General features: G+C 41.5%; 1 protein-coding gene across 7 annotated transcripts; it reads left to right on the top strand.

The window, feature by feature from the left end:
* Window positions 1-1,462: 1,462 nt before the first annotated feature.
* Window positions 1,463-7,192, top strand: LOC110488748 (RNA-binding motif protein, X chromosome). 7 transcript variants are annotated; one of them, XR_002468478.2, is made up of 10 exons: window positions 1,463-1,611; window positions 2,255-2,380; window positions 2,677-2,783; window positions 2,888-3,041; window positions 3,145-3,285; window positions 3,384-3,498; window positions 3,624-3,755; window positions 3,840-3,925; window positions 6,077-6,168; window positions 6,300-7,192. XR_002468478.2 is itself a non-coding variant. In XM_021561089.2 (9 exons), the coding sequence occupies exons 2-9, from the start codon at window positions 2,272-2,274 to the stop codon at window positions 4,795-4,797; spliced, it is 1,137 nt and encodes a 378-aa protein (XP_021416764.1). In that variant the 5' UTR covers window positions 1,463-1,611; window positions 2,255-2,271; the 3' UTR covers window positions 4,798-5,097. The 7 variants fall into 7 exon arrangements, 6 of the variants coding, with proteins under 6 accessions (XP_021416764.1, XP_021416763.1, XP_021416762.1 ...); XM_021561089.2 differs by lacking the exons at window positions 6,077-6,168; window positions 6,300-7,192 and adding an exon at window positions 4,484-5,097 and having other exon boundaries at window positions 3,172-3,291; XM_021561088.2 differs by lacking the exons at window positions 6,077-6,168; window positions 6,300-7,192 and adding an exon at window positions 4,484-5,097.
* Window positions 7,193-8,717: the final 1,525 nt, after the last annotated feature.

The raw sequence follows: 8,717 nt of genomic DNA, 5'->3' as shown, positions 1-8,717 counted from the left end.
TTATCGTTAGGAAAAGGGCTAGGAGGTTATCGAAAATGCTATCCTAGCCTGCTACGAAAATCACTTCTGGTCTGAACTGTATCGAAGTGGGGTGAAGTTAAGGCAATTCCACAAATTATAGATGGATGTCAATTCTTAGATAAAATGCAATAGCAAATTCTTAAGAACTACTCTTACTTCTGAGTGTTTCTCTTCAACTTTGAAACGGAAATATATACGACAAGATTTCACAATAATAAGAACCAGATACCTTTCTTTTCCTTTATCACCTAAAGCTAAATCAATTATGTTAATCTCAAAACAGTGAATGACATTTGCCCATGTAATGATTTCTTAAGACACATATTTAAACTTGACCACTGTCTTTTTTTGTAACTCTGCTATTCTACATTGTCGTCATTCAGCAGACGCTCTTATCCAGAGTGACTTGCAGTAGTGAGCGCATACATGTCATACTTTTTTCTTCTTCTCTGTAGTAGACCCCCGTGGGACTCGAATCCACAATTCTGGCGTTGCAAGCGAATTTTGGCAAGCGACATGCCAACTGAGCCACACGAAAAACATCAGAACATGTTTTCTTCACATGTCAACTCACTAAAACCTTTTGGGATGCATTTCAATATGGTTTACATATAATAATCTTATTAAACCCACTTTAATTTATAACAGTGCCAGATTTGGTTTCCTAATGTAGGATAGAAATTATGCATTTATTTACAATAATTTTATTATTATGGAAACATATTTCAAACACAAATGTTGTTTCTTAAAATCTACCCCTCAGTTTGTAGTATTTTTAAATGAGGTTACATGAAGTCTTTGAATTTAGTCCATTCTAAACAAGCCCTATGTCTTTATAGTAACTTTTGTATTCTGATGCTGCCGCACGGCAAGCGGTACCAGAGTGAGACTTCTTAACAGATCTACCCCCAAGCCATCTTAACAGCTCTAACCCCAAGCCATAAGACCCCTGAGCAGCTAATCAAAGGGCTACCCAGACCCCTATTTTACGCTGCTGCTACTCTCTGTTTGTAATCTACGCATAGCCACTTTAACTCTACCTACATGTACATAATTACCTCACTTACCTCAACTAACCGGTGCCCACGCACATTGACTCTATACCGGTGCCCCCTGTATATAGCCTCGCTGTTGTTATTTGACTGCTGCTGTTTAATTATTTGTTTCCTTTTATTTTCTATTTTTTACTTAACACTTTTTTTTCTTAAACGTATTAAAGCATTGCTGGTAAGGGCTTAAGAAAGCCTCCACATCTGTTCTATTCGGCGCATGTGACAAATACAATTTAATATGATCCCTGATTAGAAAACTTGGTCTTTGTTTTGTTTACTTCTTTGTTTCATTTTATGTTGTATTATTTATTCGTGATTTTTTCTAGTTGCTCGGTCTGGTAATTAGAACAAGTGTTTTTTGTATGTAAAAAGTGCCAATTTGATTGTGAACATTTTTTAATATTTTAGAATAATTTAACAAATGAAAAGGTTGGCAACTACTTCCGGGTGCGTGATACCACGTGATCAGTATACGTTTACCTTCGTCGTTTCGTATTTTCCTGGAGGAGGCTTCGAGCGTGTCGTGAAATTTTAAAAGGTAGGTTAGACACTGCTCACATTTGTGCACAATGCCTTGTCTGTTTTACAGATATTAAACGGCCAACACACTTTAATGTTTTATAAAAATCCGTTGAACGATACATTTATGCACGCACGTTTGTTTTATCGACCAACAGCTAGCCAACCAGTCGCCATTTTGAGCTTTGTTGAATGAATCCACAGTTTCGTCCTCTTTATTTTCTTGTTAATTTACTAATAATGCATTTGAACTGACAATGCCCCCACGTGGTTATTTTATTGTAAACTAACTAGCTAGTTTGTAACGTGGCTTACTTGTTTGGAAGCTATTTTAACTGGAAGGAGTAGCCACAAATGTTTGGAAATGCTAGTTAGCTTGTCATTCATTCCCCCTTTGACGCCATTTTGTGCTGTTAAAACGTACCATTCTAGTGGACAATGCTGTTGTTGGTAAACGTGGCATACTTCCAACAACTAACGTTAGCCACCGTATATTTGAATCTAATATTATGCTAGCCAGGATGGCTAGCTAGCTGCATGTTTCGAAACCGAGTTCGGGACAAGTTGTTTAATCAAATATGCCCTAGTCCAAACATGCTCATTTTGTTTTTCTCAAACGTTGATCTGGTGTCTCCATGAAATAACGACTATTCTCTTAATAGCTTAAACCGACCCAAATATGGCAGAGGCTGACCGACCAGGGAAGCTCTTCATCGGTGGCCTGGACACTGAAACTAACGAGAAGGCCCTTGAGAAGTACTTCAGCAAATATGGCAGAATAGTAGAAGGTAAAAATAAATGCGTTAACTCAATCATTTAAAATGGATTGCCCATGCATGGCTAATACTTATGTATGTGGACAGATTCAGCAGTACCAAGCTGCAGTCTTGATTCCTTTAATGGATAAACTTATGATTAAGCAAAGTGTGAGAAAGTAAGTTAATAACCAAATTGTTTTGATCAGCAATAGTTTTGAAAGAAACGCACAATACCCCTAAAAAGTTCTGAGTATCAGTTCGGATTAATATTTTGTAACCTAGTACAGTTCCTGTGTGAGCACTAAGTAGATATTTTTCCTTTCCAGTTCTGTTGATGAAAGACCGTGAAACAAACAAATCAAGAGGTTTTGCTTTTGTGACCTTTGAGAGTCCGGCAGATGCAAAGGATGCTGCGCGCGAGATGAATGGGAAGGTAAACAATTGCATTGTTTTTTATTTACATTTTTTAAATGACCCCTAACTTATGTAGATTGTATACATTTATAATTTTAACGTTAGAATCTATTTACTTCTCAGTCACTTGATGGTAAGCCAATAAAGGTTGAACAAGCAACAAAACCTCAGTTTGAGTCAGCGGGCAGACGTGGCCCACCCCCCATGCGTGGCCGCGGTCCCCCTAGAGGTCCTAGAGGATCTAGAGGAGCACCAATGAGGGGTCCACCATCCAGAGGTACCTTTACAGAAGTACTCACATGGGTTGTGGTATTGGGCATTTATGCAAAGTATAAGTTCTGAGCTTGCCATTAATATTTGCATTTCTTGTCTGCCGAAAGACTACTATGATAACGTAGGGATTGTAGAACCCTTTTTCAAAGGGATTTCGTCCAGAGGCCCTCCACCACTGAAAAGGGGACCTCCGATTCGTAATGGAGGCCCCCCACCCAAGAGACATGCTCCTTCTCCGATGGGCAGACGTACGTGTGAGGACCTCTCGACTTTATCACTATGAGGACTGACTAAGCATGTAGTGCCACAAAGACATGATGATTACATGGGATCTTGTTTTCTTTAGCTTCCATGTCTAGGGACAGGGACCCCTATGGCCCACCCCCTCCCCGCAGGGACTCAATGTCCAGAAGGGATGATTACCCATCACCAAGAGATGAATATTACAGCACAAAGGACAGGTGGGTGTTCCCGTGCAAAAAATCTCTCACTACCCATTTGTGGTTGGTTCCACATTCTGAATGAAACTTCTTTAGAAATTTCACATTGCTTATTTACACATCTGGCATGTTTTCCCATTTGACAGCTATTCTAGCCGGGAATATGTGAGTTCCAGGGATACACGGGACTACGCACCAACGCCACGGGACTATCCGCCAAGGGATTATCCCCAATCCAGTTCCCGCGAAGAATATGGGTCAATGTCAAGGGGCTACAGGTATGGTTGACTTGTGAGTCTAAAGATTGTGTAGGTTTCCGTTGGCATCAAAGTGAAGTAATGTTACACCATTTCTTTCACCAGTGATGGTTATGGTGGAGGCCGGGAACCCAAAAGCTATATGGAGCGCCCTAGTGCAGCCTCTTATCGAGAGCCCTACGATGGTTACGGTAAGATTGACCACTTAAGTGTAATGGCAACAAGTTGCTCTAGTCTCGCAACCTGCTCAATGTGGCCCTGGGATGTGGTGACCGTATACGCATCACGAGTCCATGGAAACGCCCAACAAAGCTTCTTGACCAATCGTTGTTCGTTCAACAGTGTCGCAAAGTAATCCCTCAAGGAGTCATGCACACAAGTCTGTTTTTTGGGGGTAAAACGACCCTCACAAAACCACCAAGACCTCACTGAAAAAAAACGTGTGACCAATGTGCAACTCGAACAACTGGAATTCTAAAAGGAAAAAAACAGCTACTCAACAAAACATGGCATGCTGAAAGGGGTTTCATTGCGTATTTTATGTTCTGCCAAGCTTGGATAAATAATCTGCCAAAGCACCTAAATGTTCAGTGTAAATTTTTGTTCAGATCCCTAGCATATTGGAGATTTAAACGTGTAGTTGCTATTGATTGTCATTAAGAAATACTCACGGAAAAGATTGGCTCATAACAATTCAACAAAGTGTGTGAAGTGAAACTTGCCAATTACCTGACCCATTGACCCTGCAGGTAACTCACGCAGCGCCCCACCCTCAAGGGGCCCCCAACCATCCTACAATGGCAGTGGCGGAAGCAGTCGCTATGACGACTATGGAAGCAGTTCCCGGGATGGCTATGGCAGTCGTGAAAGTTACCCCAGCAGTCGGAGTGAACCATACCCTCCTAGCCGTGGTGAGCGAATGGGCAAGCAGGAGCGGGGGCCAGCACCCCCAATCGAGAGAGGCTATCCCCGTGAAGCATACAGTGGCTCAAGTCGCGGGGCGCCCCGTGGTGGCCGCGGAGGCAGCAGAGTCGATAGAGGAATTGCCCGCAGCAGATACTGAGATGGATATGACATCAGAGCGATCGTTACACAATGCCTGCTCATTCACTACTTGTATAGTGAGGGGAAAAAACTAGGGATGTCAAATTCCATGGACAAGCTTAGGTTTTGAGCTGTTTATCCTCAGCCTGTCAATTTCTTTTTGTTTTAAGTGTTAAAATTACTTGTTTTATATTTCCCCGGCCCATGTGATACCATTGCCAAGTGATGAGTGTTTATTTTTTGTACATTTAGTGCTGTTATGTCCTGCTATAGTCTTGGATATGGCTTTCATACACTAATAAAGTTTTTAACCAAAGAACTTTCGCAACGCAAATGGATGTTCAGAAAGAGACCAGAAACTGACATGAATGTACACCCATATCCCAGCGCACATCTACAAGTTCTGTCCACTAGAGATCAGTTGAGATGCAGGTAACTGAAGCTTGTAGATTACACTTAACAGTCCTGTACTTTCAGTCAACCAACCGGTTGTCTGAGGACAAAGCAAATGTCACTTTCCAAACTCTTCATCGGTGTAGTTTTCTCTGGATATGGCTCCTTCACCATAGAGCCAAACAATGGTGGCTTGCAACGACCTAACCAAAGAAAGACCCCAACAACCAAACGCAAGAGTCTTTTCAACACGACTGATAGTGTCAACAGCTGGTAAGCAAAGCAAACATTTTTGTTTCTCGTCTGTGAAATTAATTTCATGCCCGTAAATTAGTCTGCTCAAATGGTTGGTGTGCGAGCCACTGGGTGCACCAGGAAATGAAATTAAACAATGGCGTTCAATTTAAATTGTCATATTTCGTCAACCAAATTGATATCAGCAACAAGGAGTTATATTTCGCTTGATAAATGATGACTTTGCCACTAAACCTAGGTTATGGTTCAACATGTAACTTGTCAACAATGTGCAGAATCACGAGATCACCTTTGCCGGAGACTTTTTTTTTTTTTTTTTCTCTCCAACTTAAGTATGGCAAATTAGTTTATTTTACTAAGGTGCAATATTCATAAGGTGTCTTTGTTTTTGTGTACCGTGGATTTAATTTTCTTTTTTTAGTAAGTGGTGTAGTCAGCTCATCTTGTCACAAGCATGCCAACTCACAAATGGAGACAACTCGGAAGACCAGCCATGTCCTAACAACCAAACTGGGAAGTGAATGGGAGCGAGAAAATCACATCGGACCATTGACTTATTTTCAAGGGAAACTGGCGGGTTGGGTTATCAACTTTCTGTAATACAAAATCAAAGAAATGGCAGGACACTCATTTATATTTTCTTGTTTCAGGGTGAGCTCTAATGGAGCAATCTTCTGGAACTATTGCTGATTCAAGCCTTCCTGTTGGTTGATGTTGGACCATCGCACAGAGAACCGAACAGGTATGTTCAGCGCCAATTCAGTGATCAAAGAACAGTTTTAATAACCCTTAAACACATTTGAAGAATACCTGTGGACAGCTACATGCCCCATGTTAACTTTGTGAAAGACCATCTTTTCTTCACTGTTTCAGGTACCTGTGCTGGCACTGCTCCCAATTACATCTAATAGTGGCAGGTGCCTGCATGGAAACAACCAACATCATTTACCCAAACCAGGTAGAGAAATGAGACTCCAAAAGGAAGGTCATTCTAATGCCTGGTCTCAAAAAATAACCTTCGAACAGCGAAAATTATACTGTTCCCAAAAGCACAACCATTCATTGCTGGAGTTAAGCAACTTCATTATGATGGTACACTAGAATTGGAATGCAGATTGTTTGGTTTGCTGAGCCACATTTGTGATAGGCATCTCTTACAGACATCTAGATTATAGAATGTTTCCTTGCCAGTTATGGTGGAGCCCATCAGATAACACAATTGTCTGTTTCCTGATATTGCAGTGGAATTGGAAGCACACAACCATTGCTTAGAATTCTCCAGTCTCTCCCAGGTGTGGACAGAAGAACAGTTATTACAAAGAATCGAAAGCCCAATTAACCCCTGTGTAGTGTTCTTGTTATTCACCCAATGTCCGTGGGTCTGATGGACTCACAACATTGTTGGGTTAAAACAATACAGCCATAACAATAGATGTTGAATCAATTACACAAAATATAGACGGCATACATGGTTAATAATTGTTATTTACCTCTGCTACATCACATTTATCAATAAAACCGCTATTTGTTTTCTGTGATTTTTTTGCAAACCAAAAATCTATAACCAAGACATTGGTGGAATAAATCATGTTTATCTTGAACAAATATAAGTGAAACAAGGTTTTTATCACTATTGATGTTTATTGCTTTGAACTGAACAAATTGGAAGGACACATTTTACATACAGTATTTTACAGAAATGATAAATGAGCCCCACTGAACATAAGTAATTAAAGCTGGTCTGCACACCAAGAGGGACAATTTTACTGTGTGTGTGTTGCAAATGTATTTCTTGCACTTGATGCATCTGTACTGTGTCTTCCTGTCCTTGTGTCCACACACACCGCAGCGCAGATTCTTAGTGCTATAGTTATAACATATAGTTAGTTACAACATCACTTACTCTTCTGGTAGTGGAGTTGTTGGTGCCAGCATCCTCCTGAATCCTCATGATGGCTACAGAACCTGGGGACCTTGGGATATCTTGCCTCTGGATTTAAGGTCTTACCCAGCTCCTTGAGAAAGAGCCATCTCTTCTGGAGCTTCCCTCTGCTCCAGATGACAAATGCGTTGTATGCCAAAATGTTGAAGAATGTCACAAGTGGCCAGTGTAGGGTTATTTTACAGCTGGAGCCATGCACCAGCTTGTTTAAATTATCCACCCCTCCTTTTGTGGCATTGTAATCCATTATTAATTGTTTTTTTGATGTTCCTGGACACATTTTTGCCTTTCTTTGGCACTTAGGAGACTAGGGATGTGTTGGCCATGAACACAAACTTAGCAGAATCTATTGGTCTGTTCTGTGTAGTCAAAAGCTGAGGTGGGAGCTCTGGCTTGTTTTTTTTTTTTTTGTACTGTTCCTACCATTGTCAGCTTTGTCTTGAGCTTGTCCGAAGTAAAAAAAAAAAGTTATTGCATGTGATGTGGCCAAGGAGTCCCTGTGTCTTGTCCAGGACGACCTGCCTCCCTTGGTTCTTCTCAGGGGCTTCTTCTGGCTTCCCCTTGTAAGTTCCACGCATATGATGAAGCAGTGTCATAGGTAGCCCAGATCTTGATTCCATATTTTGCGGGTTTAAACGGTATGTACTGCCTGAAGGGGCAGCGGCCCCTAAATGGCATAAGCTGCTCATCAACAGTAACATTGGGCCCAGGGTTGGAAAACGGGAAGGCGGTCCACCCATTAGTCCCACGCTGACCTGATTGCAGCTAGCTTGACTCTCTGCTGCAGAGCTGGTCTGGTGTCTCGGTTACCGAGGCAGATAATACTGGAAAGAATGTGGAAGATTTCCAGAGACATTGGTACACAGAAAAGTTCTCTGCCAGTTTCTGTATCCTACAGGAATTCTGTGGACTCCCCATTGGATCTGAAAACACCAGCAAGGATAAGAACACCAAAGTATGCATGTAAATTAGTTTGGTCCATCTACTTCCATCTCTCTCCCAAAACACCCTACAAATTAGTGCAGTCCAGAATGATTTTCTGGGTGGTTTCTGGGAGGAACAGTTCAAAAGAAGACTTTATGTCCTGCACATGAGTAACCGCCATCCAAGTCGGCCCTGGTTGCATCCTTATCACATTGGGATCCAAGCGAGGTGGCTCATTCCTAGGGCAAGAAGACCATTCAATCCCAACAAAAATTGGACATCCATATTTCTCCTCTTGCAGGTTGCTGATGAGCTGGTTGCTGACGGGCTTTTCCTGTGGCTGGCTGAGGGTCAAACTTATCCTCTTCTTCCAACTCACTGTCAGACTCCGAATTGACAGAGACAAAAATAATTTCTAAGGCCCT

The sequence above is a fragment of the Oncorhynchus mykiss genome, chromosome 14 (genome assembly GCF_013265735.2).
Source record: "Oncorhynchus mykiss isolate Arlee chromosome 14, USDA_OmykA_1.1, whole genome shotgun sequence".
Lineage (NCBI taxonomy): Eukaryota > Metazoa > Chordata > Actinopteri > Salmoniformes > Salmonidae > Oncorhynchus > Oncorhynchus mykiss.
The sequence above is the reverse complement of the archived record's forward strand: the minus strand, read 5'-3'. Positions and strand labels throughout refer to the sequence as shown.

Excerpts from the sequence above, each read along its gene's own strand:
- LOC110488748 (XM_021561087.2), top strand. The coding sequence starts at position 2,272 with ATGGCAGAGGCTGACCGACCAGGGAAGCTCTTCATCGGTGGCCTGGAC. Across the intron at positions 2,784-2,887 it reads CGCGCGAGATGAATGGGAAG|TCACTTGATGGTAAGCCAAT; the intron begins GTAAACAATTGC and ends TTTACTTCTCAG. Across the intron at positions 3,756-3,839 it reads TCAATGTCAAGGGGCTACAG|TGATGGTTATGGTGGAGGCC; the intron begins GTATGGTTGACT and ends TTCTTTCACCAG.